The following is a 16,329-nucleotide window of genomic DNA, read 5'->3' on the forward strand; positions in this document are numbered from 1 at the left end:
GGAGGTGATCCACATGGTGCAGCAGACCTCCCCTGTCCTGCCCGCTGCTCCCCCAGCAGTGTATTTCAGTACATCTGCCTGTTCTGCTCCCCACTCTGTCTGGTGAATCCTTTCCCTGTCCCCTCCCCCCAAAACTTCTGGCCTGTGCCATAGTTCTTGTATGAATAAATAAATATATCTTTTTTAAAAAGGGGGCGGTGAAAGGATTCACCAGTGACAGAGTGGGAAACAGAATAGGCAGATGGAGGAAGTACAATGCTGAGGGGAGCAGTGGAAAAGACAGAAGTCTGCCTTGCCATGTGGATCACCTCGCGGGCCAGGGATCGAATTCACACTGAAGCACTGAGGCCAGCTTGCAGTACTGTGTCTTAACCCCTTGTGCCGCCAGGGAGGGCCCATAAATATATCCTTAAAAAAGTAAAATAAAATTTAGCCTAAATGGGGGCCTCCCTGGTGTTACAGGACTTACAGTCTCAGCACTACCAAGCTATCGCCAGCCACTGTGGCATGAGCTCCACACCCAGTCAGGGTGCTAATCCACATGGCACAGCAGACCTCTCCTGTCTAGATCCACCTGTTCTGCTCCCCATTCTGTCTCTGGTGACTTCTCTCACCCTGCCTCTCCCTCCCCCCACCCCAACACACACACCAGTTCTGGAATGCATAAACAAATAAATCCTAAAAACTAAAATAAAGCATTGTGATGCTATATTGTCAATATCTGCATAGGTCTCCTGCTTGGTTTAAGACTCAACGTTGGTTGTTAGCTTGTGTTTTAATCCAACATGTTATACAAAGCAGCTGCAGAGGAAGTAAACCTTTTGCTGTTCACAGAGGTTTTATATTGTAAGCCCAGACTCTACTGTAGTCAACTGGTAGGAAGCAATGTACAAACACAGCCCCATAACTTGGAGTCCTTTATGCTTCCAGTGGCCAAATAGGCAAACAGACTTTGAAAGTTAAAGTGAATTTTAGAATTTTGGTATGTTATTGTCCTTCATAAAGCATAACTAAGCAAGCTGGGGACTTTACAGACTGTCTTGTAAGACAGAGAAAGGTATGCATTAATTTCAAGCCTCAAGATTGTATACCAATTACCTGAATTTAGAGAAGCTGAATGCAACAAAATCCCTGGCGATTTATAACAAGTGACATAGACTTCAGATTTGGTATTTTGGCTCTCCTTGTATTTCACAGGGTATCTACACTGTTATTTTGGTTTTCTTCATTCTAAGTACAGCCATTTCCATTTATGACAGCGACATATGACAGACAAGCACTTAGACGTAGAGATCTTGATGCATTGTGTGCAAAAGCCAGCACAAGTCTATTCTCCTGTCTCTGCGTTCACTGGGAGATGAACTGAGTAGTTCTTTCTCCATCTCTAATTTCTGCGTCTGTGATATGTTAGCCTGGTATTCCACCACAAATAAATTTTTTAACAGAACACAGATTTCATGAGTTGTGGCTAGCCTGAACTTCCACTTTTAAAATCCTGGACCTATAGCAGATGAAAACGTGTTACTCCATTACTATTAAAATTGCATTTTACAACATAAAAACGTAAAGACTTTTCAAATTTATTTAAGACCATTCTAAACCTCTGGAATGTTTATTGATATAGACGATGGAGATTAAGCAGTTTAGAGATTTAGAGTAAATGGCCACCTCTTTGCAGGAGGTTTGGCAGAGCGCAAGCATTTCTGCACGTGTTCTGGCGGAAAGCATTTGGGAGTCTTGAGTTAGAGCTTCAGGAATCCTTCCGAAAAGGACAAAAGAGAGACTTCCTGTCATTTCCACTGGTTTCTGCATGTGGCACCAATATGGGCAGTGTAGAGTTTAAACAGATGTAAATGATAAGGGGAGGAGGCAAAAGCCTTGGCTTGTTTTACGTAGTTCCCATATCCTGAGTGAATTTAAGTCAGTCTCTGCTAGGCGCTTCCAGGGTAGACTTGCACTGAAGTTACTGCACGCTTGAATGGTTTATTTCACCAATATTTGCTTATGGAAATAGAGAGGAGCGATAGGATGGGGGCGGGAGGAGAGGGGTGGAGGAGGGGTTAGGAGCGGAGGGAGGCTCGGCCACAGCACTGCGCACCAGTAACCTTGTGCGATGTGATCATTAACCTTTCTGGAAAGCGCAGCTGGCAGTTCTCCGAGGTTTGTCATTAGAATGTGAGGGAGCCACACAGATATTGCACAGACCAGTCAAGGATTGGTTTACTTGGAGAGCTACTGCTTCACTTCTAAGTGGCAGAAAAAAATGAGAATGCAACAATTCCTTTTTGTATTTTTAATTTTTATGATGAGTCTGCTTCTTATCGACGGACAGAGACCAGGTAGGACTTGGATGTATTTCCCCCGAGTAACTTTTCTTGATGTCTGCTTACGCCCGTGGTCTCTTGGGGGGGATGAGGGGTAAGGGGGGGGCGCGGGGGGGGAGCGCTTGTCTTGCTGTTGCAAATCACTTAGGGGGGCTTTGGTGTATTGAGGATAAATGTGTAGGGTTTCAGAAATATGGTATCTATGCTGTTAGTCTACTACTTGGGCATCTTTACAAAATAACTTAAAATGCTGATAAATATCTTACCACTATTTTTCTAAATTCGAGAAAATTGATCCCTAAGTTATTGTAGATATGTTGTCTTTCTAAGTAAGAAGAAATGGAAATGCCTGGTGTAAACAAGCAGTTTTTTAGGTAAAATGCAAAATCCAGAGCAGTTTATGAAAAGAGCGTGGTGCTGGCTGGAGTGAAGCACTGTTCACTGACTAACACCGCACAAATCGGGAGGTGGCAAAGTTTTAAACTTAAATCTTTAAACAGGTCAATAGCTGGTATTTCTGGTTATATAATTAGGTGTATCCTAATACAAAAGAACCATATTTAGAACTATTTTGTTTACAAAGTCAAAAAGTGACAAAAATATTTATAGCCCAGATGAATAATAGTCATTTAACTGACACATTTTTTGCAGGGTGTATTGTTTCTAACCAATAGGAATTTAGTAAGTGGAGTTATTTGTCTGCTTTTATTTCAAAACCAAATGTCTAAAACTTCAAAGCATTGTCAAGTAAAAATTAATGCTTTCTGACTTAGAAGAAAGCAAACCAAAATTTAAATTAAAAAATGATAGTGTGTGTATATATATAATTAATATATTAATATATTAATTAATATAATATAATTAATATACATTAATTTAAATGTTTTAAAATTAAAAATATATAGACACACGTGTATCCCAATGTGTTCCTTTACTCACTTAATAAATGCTTTTCCATTTAGGACAGAACATGGTACATAATTAGTTAAAAATTCAGTCACTGCCTTTTAGTTCATCAGACATTTGACTACTGAGGTTACTTCAAATGATTTCCCTAGCTTGCTTGCCTTTTTACAAAATAAAAAAGTTGGAAATCAACAATTCAGAAAGCATCTGACCCCTTTTTGTTGTGAACAGCAATTGCTGTTCTTCAACCATTTCTATTTTTCTAAAACACAGAATACCTTGAGCATTGTTCTTGCCAAATATTTGTGATGAATGCATTACCTAAAACACCAGATCTAAGAGCATTTAGAAGTCACGTAGAAGGAAGAGGCTGTTACTGTTCCATGGATCGCTGACCAGGACTGTCAGGAAGACACCAGGGTACCAGCACCACGTGGACTTTTATATCACAATCCCACACGAACAAATAGCAAACCATCACAGTATGGTTTGGATTGAAAATATTTCCATGTGTTCTCCAGATTAGACAAGATTTTTATAGAAATGCTCCTAATTTTATTTTAAATTTTTTTCCTCAGCTAACTTAGGAATGAGAAGAAAACTGCACAGACACAACTGCCTTCAGAGGAGATGTATGCCTCTCCACTCACGAGTGCCCTTTCCCTGAGGTATTTCTGAGAGGAAACAGCTCCACTCCATTTAGGCAACGTCCCAGATTAGATACTCCCAAGAATGTTTATTCATGTTTTGTAATATGTGATAATGACTCTACCCTGATATCAGTTTAAGGGAAGGATTCTAACCAATGAAGCAGTGAGATGATAGGATATTTGCAAAGTGCTTTAATTGCTTAATGGGAAAGAGGAGAAGCTAGAACAATGACAGTATTTGTGAATCTGAGTGATAGTTATGTGGGAATGAATGCTATTGGGTGCATTTGAGAAATTTCCCAATTCTTCTTCTTATTAAGCCCAAGAGAATCTAATTGTAAAAGCATTGGGTTTTGAAAAACACTTAATAGAAAATATTTAAAAAAAACACACACACACGCAGAATATTTCCCTGTGTTGTCCAGAACAAGCACATCTGCCATTAAGACGACTTTGCACTTAAAAGCTTTTGGACATATTGGCCCAATAACACAAAATGAATGTTGTGCTCCCTTTATAGTTTGTAGTTCATTTCCCCTGGAAATTGTTCCTTTAATGTACAAAGTCAACCAATATTACTGGCAGGCCAGCTCTCCATTCTCACTCACAAAACTGTTCTTGATAGTTGCATCTTTAAAGATAAAATCTGAACAGAAGTTTACTCCTGCCCTCTTAATTAAAAAAAAAAAAATTCCTTCACCCACTTTTTTAAATCACTCACAGAAATTGATTTTACACTGTTGGTATCACTCACTGTTAATCCTCTTGAATCACTTAACTTCAAACATTAAATTTGTTTCTTCTTGCTATAAAGCAAAAAACTATTGTAATTATTTTCAGTTCTTTAATTCATATAAAACATATCTCCCTTTAAAAAAAATGCCTAGAAATATCTTTTATCAGGTTAACATACCCCAGCAATTGCTAAATTGCCTTACTCAATTGGTTTATAGATTGTAGCATTTATGACACTATTCATTCAGAGGAAAGAATGGTTGCTATGTCCATTGTGTGATATGAGCTTTTCAAAGCCAGTGAAAGCCCTATAGTTGGACATTCAATGAAAAAAGAACAATTCCTTAATAAGTATTTATCTAGAAGACTAAGACAAAAAGCCACGTTCTCTGTGCCTGTAGCTATACCAAATTTTTCTTTGCTATCACATTATGAAAAATAGGTTTAGGAGGAATCCAGAAAGATAGAATAAGAAATTCCCAAGAAGCCAATTAATGGGAGCTAAAGCTTGCTTTGAAAGAATTTTGTACATTAAAACATCCTTTGGTGAGTGTTGTTCATGCATTTGTCTTACTTATAAATAATGGGAAAATCTGCACTTAAGAGGAGTGGAGAAGTTCAAGATTTTCCCAGCACTCCTCCACAAATAACAAAGAAGAGAGGAGGCATTTCACAGTAGCAAGGGAATTCCTGTGTATACAGAGAAAGATACTTGCATAATGCAAATAAAAGCCCTTGGTTAGCCACACAGAGTTATATTGGCTTTCTCCACAAACCACCTGCCATAAAACTTAGGGTTGCAAGTAAACAAGAAAAGTAGTGACATTTGAATGGACAAAGTTAAGGGAAAAAATTGACCTATAAACCAGATTTGTAAACCGCAGGGACTTTAAGATAAAAACACATAAACTATCTAATCATAGCAATCCTTTACAAAATTTAGCTGATCCCTTTTAAGAACTGCTCAGGTTACAACACCCATTTTTCTGAGTTTTACACTAGCCCAACATTCCAGCTACAGTTTTTTGAAGAATGTGTAAAAGTCACACACTCGTATCCAGCAAGCATATGAGTCAATGCAAGAAGAAACAATAAGGTAATTTCCCAAGATCCTGCTCACCCAGTGATGTAATTAACAAGGACTAACTTCATATTTTATCGCATAATTTTCGCTGTGTTAAATACTCGCACTTTTTTATATATCTTGCAATAAATAAATAAATAAGCACCTTGACAACAGGGGAAAAGCACTGCAGACCTACAAACTCTAAGGCAAAACCTCCATTTCACTTGTCCCCCTCTGCTTTCAGCGTGCTTTAGATAAAATCACATGCAGTGATTTGATTCAGTTGGGGTCAAGTAAGTCTGTAAAAGGATAGGCAAGGTAAACAGTTGACTTTGGAAGTTTTCCAGATTAACCCTTTAGCTTGGTTCAGGCCTTTAGCTTACTTAACAGGAATACCCTATAATCTTGAATCTGTTCATTTTTCCAGCTCCTTGAGTTCTTAACAATCCTCAGTGAGATTTTTTGACCCATGTAATTGAGTTAGCTAAATAGAAAAAATATACCATCTAAAACTTATCTTAAGGGTATTTTTTTTCTCATAGAAATATTTTGGCATCTCCTTCAGACTTAAGTGAACTTAGTGTAGAGGAAAGCAAGAGGAGAGAAGGGTGTCAAAGAATGGAAGCTTCCAGATAAATGTGAGAGTTTTATAGAGGAAAAGACAGTAGAGCCTTAAATCCTTTTTTAATTTTTTTAAAGATTTATTTATTTATGCATAAAAGACCTGGGGTACAAGCCACAGATGCGGGAGGTGAGAGGATTCATCAGAGGCAGAGTGGGGAGCAGAACAGGCAGATGGACGGAAATATACTGCGAGGGAGAAGTGGGTAGGTCAGGAGAAGTCTGGCAGGCTATGCGGGTCACCTCCATGGCCTGGGATCGAATTCAGACTGCAGTGGCTGCAGCTTCCTAGTGCTGCGCTTTAACCCATGGAGCTAGCGGGGAGGGCCCAGGGCTTTAGATCCTAACAATTTCCACTTTCAACATTAAAATCTCACTGGAGCAATGTTTTTCTCTATAAATCATAGTCTCGATAATTATATACTTTGTTAATACATACTCTACTTAGCTTTTAGTAATAATTATAGTACATTGTCATGGTGTAACTTTTTCTCTAACAGTTTAGATGAATACAAGGTCAAAAGTAAGCCTTCCACCTCCCCAGTCACCCAGTTTTCACTTCCCAGAAGCAGTGGCTATGAAAAGATTTTGGTTAAAGTCAGGCTATCTAATATTCCCTGGTCACCCCTGATTTTCATTCAAATTTTAAGTGCTTCCAGTTCTCTGTTATTTGTCCTATTGTAATCTCTTTCAAGGGACTTCTGACCCCCTAGATCAAACCCCTAGCCTGCCTCCCAGCAACTTCTGACACTGGCCTATAGTCTTGACTCGCCTCACAGCATTCTGCCTTTTCGGCTTAACTGAAAAACTGAACACTTTGCTTTCGGCGCTGCCCTTTAACCGGTACTTCATCTCCAGCCTGACCAGGAGTCTCTGCAGTGAGCTCTTCTGCTTACTTTTAGACACCTCTAGTTCTCATGCAGCTGCCTTTCAAATCTTTAAAAACCTATTGTTTCCTCAGACGTCTTAGTGTCCTTTTCCAACTCACAGCGAGGTAATTCTTCCAGAGAACCCTCCCCTTTCCAGAGACACCGCGTGTGCTCAGGTTTCAAAATAAGACCCTGCCTCAAACTATAAACATGGATACCTACAGCACTTCCTCTATTTCCCCTCCTATTTAAGGGACCACTCTCCTGGGTTTTGTAAATACCTACACCTCAGGGACCTTGATCCAATCATGAATTATTACTCCCTTTCTTCCTCAAGATGTTCAATATGTAAAAACTGACCTCTTTAGTCTTAAAAAGATGCACCATTGACCCCATACTGTCCACCAATAACCAGCCCATGTCTTCCCCACGTAGCGATTTTTCTGGAAAAGATGGCTGTTTTCCTTTCTTCCCATCTGTTTTCAGCACATTGCCCCGAGTGCATTTTGGGAAAGGTCCCTAATGACTTTTCTTCTCAACACATGTTGACCTGATCTCACTTATGTTGATATAGGTCAAATGGTAAAATGGGTTTTCCCTTAGTTTCAATGACACCATCTCCCTCCTATGTATTGCTGGAACAAGTCATTGTCCTTTCAAGTCCTATACAGGGTGTCCAAATTTGTACTTAGAGTCACCTAAGCTGTCCGACAGGCACTTCAAGCTCTTGTCTACAGCACACACATGTATTTCTGTAAGCACTACTTGTTCCTATAATTTCACAAGACTGTTCCAATGTCACAGATGTCATCAAAAGCGTCTCCTGATCTTTTGTTTAAAAATGCAATACCAGGGCCCTCCCTGGTGGCACAACGGGTTAAAGCACAGCACTGCAAACCCGGGCAAGCTGGCCCTGGATGCTTCAGTGCAAGTTGGGTCCCCACCCTGGAGGTGATCCACATGGCGCGGCAGACCCACCCGCTGCTCCCCTCAGCAGTGTACTTCATCAGTCTGCCTGTTCTGCCCCCCACTCTCTCTGGTGAATCCTCCCACTGCCCCCGCACCTCTGACCTGTACCCCAGTTCTGTATGCATAAATAAATCTTAAAAGAAAAAAAAAGCAATACCAAAATAAAATAAAAAACAAACAATGCTTCATCCTCCCCCAAGCCCCAAGATACCCCTATTTCTCTTTTCCTGGTTTGTTTTTCTCCAAGGTACCAATTAGCCTCTGGCATAACCTTTTACTTTGTTTCCCATTTAGGATCAGCCTCTCTTCATTGAAATGTAAGTTTCATTAGAACAGGGGTTTTACTTTGAATATTTTAGTTACCATATTCAATGTCTATAATAAACTTTCCAGAACTATTTGATGAGTGAGTGAATACTTAGAGGCAAATTCTTCAATTCTTCTTTCCTAGGTATTTCCCTGTGTTCTAAAAATCTGGAGAATCAGGTTATTGTGTATTAGATGTTTACTGTGGGTCAGGCAATGCGTTGTGAACTACATGTTACTCTCTCCACTAAGTTCCTGCACACGCTGCCCTAGTATTTAGTTTGTGTTGGCTTCTAGGTCTATTATTTCTACTTGATTTATTGGTGTGTGTGTGTGTGTGTGTGTCTGTGTGTGTGTGTTTCAGTATGCTCTCTCCTTTTCATCTCAATTTGTATTTTAGTGCATAAGGATTTTATATTACATATAAGATAATCTGAAATAGCACCTTATCATCGTACATAAAGATAGTATTTTATATTGTCATAGCCCACAAGGTAACTTCAACCTCTTGAAGCTGATCCACTCTCACTTCCATTTCTGGTTCTGGAAAGTCCATTTTGCTTTCTCCCCTGATCTGCCTAAATTGTAAATCCAACCACTTCACAACTTGATTAAAATCCTTCACTGTCCTGTAGCTTTGGGACTGGGTGAACTTCCAGACCAGTAAAATGGAGCAAGTGATGGCACTCCTGTATTCGTATCCGTAGCCAGTATACACAAATGCAAGCTGGGTAGGAGCTGGAGGTATCACTATCAGACTTTTTTTTTTTTAAGGATTTATTTATTCATGCTTACAGAACAGGGGTACAGGCCAGAGGTGTATTGGGTGAGAGGCTTCACCAGAGACAGAGTGGGGAGCAGAGCAGGCAGATTGACAAAGTACACTGCTGAGGGGAGCAGCTGGTGGGTCAGGGGAGGTCTGCCGCACCATGTGGGTCAGCTCCCTGGCCAGGGATGGAACTCGTGCTGCAGTAGCTTTGGAGACCTTCATAATGTGGTGCTTTAACCCGTTGCGCCACCAGGTAAAGCCCTATTACTTCCAGACTTTAAAGTCTGTTCATTCCTCACCTCTTGTCACTCCTTGAGCAATACTCCTGCCTGCGATATCCTTTTTTCAGTCTTTCCCAACTATCATTTCATCCTTCCAGAAACCACCTCTGGTTCTGATGACTTTACCAGTTGTCCCAGACGGCCAGTTTGCGCTCAGCAGTTTGCGGAGGCCAGTCAAAGGCCTTGTCTCACTGCCTTCTGTCTGCGTGTTGTCGGACTGTGCTCGTCACTTCCACCCTCCCTGTGCCGTCACCGCCTGAAGGTAGCGTGTAGTGTTCTGGGGTTTTTACATTGTTAAGTGAAGCAAGGAATGTTTAATGTGGAGCCCAGGTGAATGAAGGCAAAAAGTGCCGGCATTCAGCTGCTGGCTAAGTTCATAGAGATAATTCAGGACAAATCCAGAGGGTTTAGTATTCACAGGTCCCGGAGGAGGGACACGGCGTGACTGGAGGGGCCACAAAGAGAGGCCAAGACAGAATGCAGAAGACAGACAGAGCATGAATCTGATTTTAAGATCTGTGCAAAGTGCTTTGGCGCCCCTGGGCTAGCACCAAGTTGATCAATTCACACCCAAAAAGCTGTATTTTCTTAAGCCCCACATGGGTTGTTTTCTAAAGGGGGCATCAGGCCCTGGGAGGAAGGGAAGACTATTGAGGGTCTTGGGGCAGTCACAGCAGGAACTTGCCAAGCTTGAGTAACTCTGGCTGCTCCCGGGTCAAGCACTTGCGTGAGAAACTTGTGTCAGTTCACTGTCACTTTACCGTGACTCATACTATGTGGACAAGGAAGACCGTCCACATGAGAAAAGCAAAGCCTGTATATTCAGAGCTGCACTAGCAGGGTGTCAACAACCAGCCCCTGGCGGAGGATGTGGCTGTAGCCAGGCTGGAGGCTGGCTGCCCGGAAGTAGACCTTCCTGGGAGGTCGGTTTAGGGAGCATCTGTGCCTTTCTTGGACTAGTCTTGAGTTGGAGTCAGGAGGAAGGGAGGGCAAGCATGAGGGAAGCTGGCACTTATTTTCCAAATACTGACCACGTCAGGTCGCTTGCAGCAGAGGTTATGATTGGGCTTCCTGGCCTGCTTGCAGTTGTGGGTCGAGGTCTATTGTAATATGTGGTTTGACAGTTGTTCGTTTGTGCCCAGTCTCCCAGCTCCAAACGTAACCTCATCTCCAGTTCTGTTTAGAACCTTTTAGTGCTTTCAGATTACTCTTAGGTTAAATAAAGTTGAAGTACTCCACAAAACTGCAGCACATGGTCAGGCATTTTTCTCTCCAAACTCTGACTCACTGTGACTATCTGTGACTGAATCAAGTATGGCCTGATCTTTTCCACTTTAGCACTACCTCATGTTATTTTATCTACCTTGGATCTAGCCTGTTCTCTTCATCTGTTTTTTCCCCTCAATCAAAACTCTCATTAAATGTCACATCAGGGCCCTCCCTGGGTGGCACAGAGGGTTAAAGCACAGCACTAAGAAGCTAAAGCCACTTCCACATGAGTTCAATCCCCACCCGGGAGGAGATCCACATGGTGCGGCAGACCTCTCCTGACCTGCCTGCTGCTCCCCTCAGCAGTGTACTTCGTCAGTCAACCTGTTCTGCTCCCCACTGTCTCTGGTGAATCCTCTCACTGCCCCTGCACCTCTGGCCTGTACCCCAGTTCTGTATGCATAAATAAATATTAAAAAATGTCACTTTATGTGTGCGTATGGTGTGTGTGTACTGCTCATACGACATTGCACACTGAACTTGGCCAAGCATCTCTAGGAGTGGACTCTGGAGTACTTCACACTGTATTTGTATGGATGTTGTGTTAGAGCTTTGCATTTTGTACTACTCTTCATTTTTTCTCTACTGGTAAGATATTTACATATGCACAAAACACATGCAGACATATGATTAGTTCTATTCTTGCCCTGCCATATATGTAAAGTTTATTGCTAAATACTAATTATTAAATAGATTCTTCATAGCACTTGAAAATTCTTAGGGACCGTACTGTTTGTTAAATAAAATACTTAGCACTTTGGTTCTGCTATCTTTTACTTTGGCAGCTCCAAATAACTGTTAGCTCTGATATACAGATCCTGAGCCAAAATCAAAAACATTAAGAAAATAGTTGGGGTCTTCTTGGTGGTGCAGGGGTTAAAGACAGGGCTATCAAGCTATTGCCAGCCACTGTGGCATGAATTCATCCCTGGTCAGGGAGGTGACCCACATGGTGCAGCAGACATCTCCTGTCTCACCTGCTGCTCCCCTCAGCAGTGTATTTCAGTCCATTTGCCTGTTCTGCTCCCCTCTCTGTCTCTGCTGAATCCTCTCATCTCCTCACACCTCTCTCTGGCCTACACCCCAGTTTTGTGTGCATAAATAAATCTTAAAAAAAAAAAAACAGAAAATAGTTGAGGCTGCTAATGTGGATCACTGAGAGAATAGAGATTATTAGGTGGAAAATAATTTAATATAAAGACTTCTTTAGTGCATAAAAACAGGTGTTTGAAGACATACAGGTACTATGTTATTTTTTATACCGAAAAACATTGGTGTATTCATAAGTTCTTTGCTAAAAAAGTTAAGAATGGCTGTTTATCTGCTGGGCAGCATTTCCTATTATGATGTATTTTTCTCCTTTCTTTCCAAATACAGATCTCTCTAGCTCACTTCATCGAGTCCGCCTGAACAGGAGTGAAAGACAGACACTACTCACCCACAGGACAGTGTGATTTCCTAGAACTCCTGTACAAAAGGAATCATTTGAAAGCACCTTGGATAGTTTATTAGTTTCACAGGATTCTCTTCTTGCTAGTTTCTCTTTTGAAACATAAATTTAAAAGCAATTTCATACTGAAGCACAATTATCTGCCTATACAACAAAAGTATTTTTTCAGCACATAATTATTTTACAAGTTACAAGAAGAATACTTTTTAATATCTTAGAACTCTTAATAGTAAAAAGTTAGAATTGAAATTTTTCTTTCATATCTTATAACCTCTGAAAGTATTAAAATAACTTTGTAAAGGTTTGAATGAATTGGTTACCTATACAGAAAGACTAAGAAAAAAATTATTAATTTGTTACCAATTTTCTATAAGAGCCTTTAATGTTTATGAACATATTTTTTATCTTGAATAATATTCACTTAAAATTATAAAAGAAAGTTTGAATGCTAATTGTAGTTCATTTTATTTTAAAACTGAAATGTTCATTTCTGAATCTTCTTATGTCATTATGAGAAACCAAAATATGATCCCTTTTTAAGTTCTGTTATATGTTCTTGATTCATTTGTTCAGAAAATTCCTTAGAAAGGCCCCCTGGAGGTTGACATTTAAAATATATTTACGGGAGCTTTCTTGCCTGCCTGTAACAACTATGCAGGTGCTTCTTTTAATAAGCCCTTCCCCTGTGTCTTGTGCAAATGTCCTTTTCATTATTTTCCTTCCCTTTTTTCTATAATACATCTGCCCTTCTGGATATATAGAAAATAATAAAACAAAATGCATGTATGCCTTTGAAATCCAAACAGGGCACTGTCACTAGCCAAATGAATGCTGATCACTTTTCTGGACTCTAATCTGTATGCTGTTTAGTTTGTAGTGGTGAAAGATGTAAATAAACAATCAAACAGGATTTAAGAATGTGATTACTCAAAGAGAATCTCTTCTGTCTAAATCTGAATTATATTGATAATTAGGTATTTCCAAGTTGTTAAAGATGCTCTTACTTTGTATTTATTTAATGATAACTCAGTGCCAGAATGTTTTTTTTTTTTACTCTAAGTTCATCAAGATATGAAATTTACAAAACTATAACTTGACTAGAAATGTTGTGTAAACATTATAGCATGGGAAAAGCCATAAACCATTAGCCCTTATTCATCTAAAATAAAAGATCAAGATAGTGGATCCTTTCATTTCCCACATCTCTGGCCTGTACCTCAGTTCTTGTATGTATAAATAAATAAGTCCGGGCCCTCCCTGATGGTGCAATAGATTGAAGCACAGCACAATGAAGCTCTCCGAGGCCACTGCAGCACGAGTTCAATCCCCAGCCAGGGAGCTGACCCATGTGGCGTGGCAGACCTCCCCTTTACCTGCCTGCTGCTCCCCTCAGCACTGTATTTCAGTCAGTTTGCCCGCTCTGATCCCTGCTCTGTCTCTGATGAAGCTTCTCACCCCCCACACTTCTGGCCTGTATCCCAGGTCTTGTATGCATAAATAAATCTTTAAAAAAAAATACTTTTTTTTTTTTAGAAAAATATCAAGATAAATATATAACATATAAAGAATTTGAAGTAGAAATGGTGACATGGTGGCGTTTGTCTCTTACAATCCATTGATGGTATTTTTGGAGTGGAAGGTACTTACCAAAAGCACTGTATGTAGTTACAGATACACCAATGTGTTTTATGAAGTGCATTAGGTTATTTAAATTGGGTATTTGGAGGACTTTCTAACTTTCTTGATAAATAGCTCCTTTACATGTACTTGCTTACATATTTTGTACAAAAAAAAAAAAAAAGCATGACTTCATATAGTCCAAGGCTTCTCATTGCACACAGGTCTATAATTTTTCAAATATAGATTATCATATGCTTAGAAAAAGCTTAAAGTCATTTTTAATAAAGCATTAATACTCAAACTGCACATTGGCTTTGGTCAAAAGAGCCAGGTAGAAAGGAAAAATCCACTGAAGTCAATCAACATCTCTATAGGCAAACTTAGAACACCTTATGTTAACTCCAGGATGTATAATCATTTTGGAACCTGGTGCAAAATTCAGTATGGTGTTATGGGTGATATTGGGAGAACAATGTGGCTCCTCCAGTAGGTTCAAAATGAGAGAGCAGGAAAAGGAGACTAACTTGGTGTTTGTGGTGATTGTTAGATGGGGGGGTGGGGGAGGGATGAGGTCTAGCACAACTGTCTCAAACATCTCACTTAAAGAAGGTGTTGCCTGGGTTTTTCATTGGGCTTTCCAGATGTGGGGGAAAAGGAGAGAGGAGACCTAAGCAGGTATGTTTTACCTACTTGTTCTCCAGGAAAATGGGAGGTTCCAGGTTCCCTGCCCCACCCAAAGGAAGGTGGAGGTGAGGAGAGAAGATAAGAATCTGGAGAGGAGACTGAAGAGGAAGGAAACAGGATGGAGAGTCAGGAGATCTGAGGGAGGCACACAGAGTAGAGACATGTGAAGAAGCAGCTCTTGTTTCTTGGCCCTGGACTGGTTGACCCGATGTGGGTGAGAGACCCGTGGGAGGTTCACTATGGCAGTGTTTATCTTGATTTTTCTCTTTTCCTCCTAAACTTGTCTGGCCATTTCTGACATGTTTGTGTGGGTCCCCTCCAGGAGGTGCTTTAGACTTGTAGTGGGCTTTGGGGCCTGCTTTGAGCCAATCCCTTTGAGGTAGACTTTTACCCACGTGGGGATAGGTAACTTTGGGTGTTTGAGTTAGAAACTATGGTCCTTGTCGTTTCTGTATTGCACTCTAATGCCTTTCCATTAAAGGTCTTATATGTTTCATCTTGATACAGCAGATGACAGAACCTATTTAGAGCAGGCAGGTTTGGGGATTTACGGGTGCTCCTCTCCTGTACATATGGTGACACCATCCCTATCTTCCAGGGCTTTCCCCATAAAAAATAGCCTATGAACTGTAATTGGGAGCATTTAAGTGCCTTGTATCACATGCAGGAAGATGAGAGCCCTGAAAATGCCTTACCTCTTTTTCTCAGACTTAGAATACACCCAGCCACTGTGTGTAGAAGCACATCATAGATTTTACACAAAATTTGCAATCTATATCAATGTAAATATGTAAATGTATCAGGACCTCTCAAAGTTGACTTCCACTTCAAAGGGAGCTACCTCACTAAGTTAGCCCTAAACAAGAGACATCCTCGGCCCCCACCCCCATCCAGCAGCTCCCTTTGTTTTTCAGATTTCTGGTTGATTTATGTAAAAGGTCAGATACAGATGACTTTCCTTTTTGGTTTTTTTCTCTTCCCCACTTTAAATTATTGACTTACCGGGTTTTTGGTTGTTGTTTTTTTTTTTTTTATTTATGATTTAAATGCACCAGTAAAACTACAAAACCCTAAACCGCTTATCCTCCGTACTCTGTACAAGTAAAAGCAGGACCCCCAAATCCAAGTTCTCTTTATAGGTGACCTCACTGTGACCCAGTGCTGGTGCAATTTCCAGGTCTTGCAAGTAATAAATATTCATCCTTAACAAAGTTACCTGGTGGGGACAGCTGAAGAGCATCTTGTGACCCTAAGTCCCCTAAGAGCCAATTCAGTTGTCATATCAATAGGTGGGATTGACACAAAATAGAAAATGCAAATAAAATTTATTAGAGTGAAATGACAAAATATACAATCTAATCTTAAATCCAGCTACAGGTTATAGTTGTTACCATCTGTATTGGTTCTCACATTGTATTTGCTGCTATTGCAACAAAAAGGATAAATGAAGAACAAACTTTTAAAAGTTGTGTTTAAGTCAAATGAGTAATTAAAAATTCAGTTCCACACTCACTGACAGTTGTACAATCTGCTGTTACCCATGCGTGACAGGAAGAATCAGGGTCCCCCTTCAGCCGGCATGCTCTCCCCCTGCGCCCACTGTGAGGGGCTCAGGATCCCGACCCACACACAGGTAAGGCTTCAGCACTTGAGAAAACGTCTCCCTGAAGGTGTGGATGTGAGACCAGTCGTGGACGCTGTAAAAGGAAATCTGGCCCAGCTCGTAGTCCAGGTAGACGCCGATCCCTCTGGGCTTCTCCCTGAGCGCCAGGGGCACCGGCGCGGGGCCCACGGCCACGTAGGCGCCATC

At 40.6% G+C, this 16,329-nt stretch overlaps 2 protein-coding genes across 3 annotated transcripts in view; one reads left to right on the plus strand and one right to left on the minus strand.

The window, feature by feature from the left end:
• Window positions 1–2,072: 2,072 nt before the first annotated feature.
• On the plus strand, window positions 2,073–12,427 carry APELA (apelin receptor early endogenous ligand). 2 transcript variants are annotated; one of them, XR_001145577.1, is made up of 4 exons: window positions 2,073–2,339; window positions 3,809–3,898; window positions 9,595–9,758; window positions 12,143–12,427. XR_001145577.1 is itself a non-coding variant. In XM_012726815.1 (3 exons), exons 1-2 carry the CDS (start codon window positions 2,264–2,266, stop codon window positions 3,895–3,897), a joined length of 165 nt encoding a protein of 54 aa, XP_012582269.1. In that variant the 5' UTR covers window positions 2,073–2,263; the 3' UTR covers window position 3,898; window positions 12,143–12,427. The 2 variants fall into 2 exon arrangements, 1 of the variants encoding a protein (XP_012582269.1); XM_012726815.1 differs by lacking the exon at window positions 9,595–9,758.
• A 3,662-nt stretch (window positions 12,428–16,089) lies between these two features.
• Window positions 16,090–16,329, minus strand: part of LOC101622897 (putative tripartite motif-containing protein 75) — a 1,403-nt gene continuing 1,163 nt past the window's right edge. The window contains exon 2 of the mRNA XM_004685216.1: window positions 16,090–16,279. Within this exon, the coding sequence (XP_004685273.1) occupies window positions 16,090–16,279 (190 nt within the window). The remainder of the gene's footprint in view (window positions 16,280–16,329) is intronic.

The sequence above is a fragment of the Condylura cristata genome, unplaced genomic scaffold (genome assembly GCF_000260355.1).
Source record: "Condylura cristata isolate star-nosed mole 26May11 unplaced genomic scaffold, ConCri1.0 scaffold00018, whole genome shotgun sequence".
Taxonomy (NCBI): domain Eukaryota; kingdom Metazoa; phylum Chordata; class Mammalia; order Eulipotyphla; family Talpidae; genus Condylura; species Condylura cristata.

Bases quoted from the DNA above. Each gene is read 5' to 3' on its own strand.
- APELA (XM_012726815.1), top strand. From the start codon at position 2,264: ATGAGAATGCAACAATTCCTTTTTGTATTTTTAATTTTTATGATGAGT. The intron at 2,340-3,808 runs GTAGGACTTGGA...TTTTTTCCTCAG, and splicing joins TATCGACGGACAGAGACCAG to CTAACTTAGGAATGAGAAGA.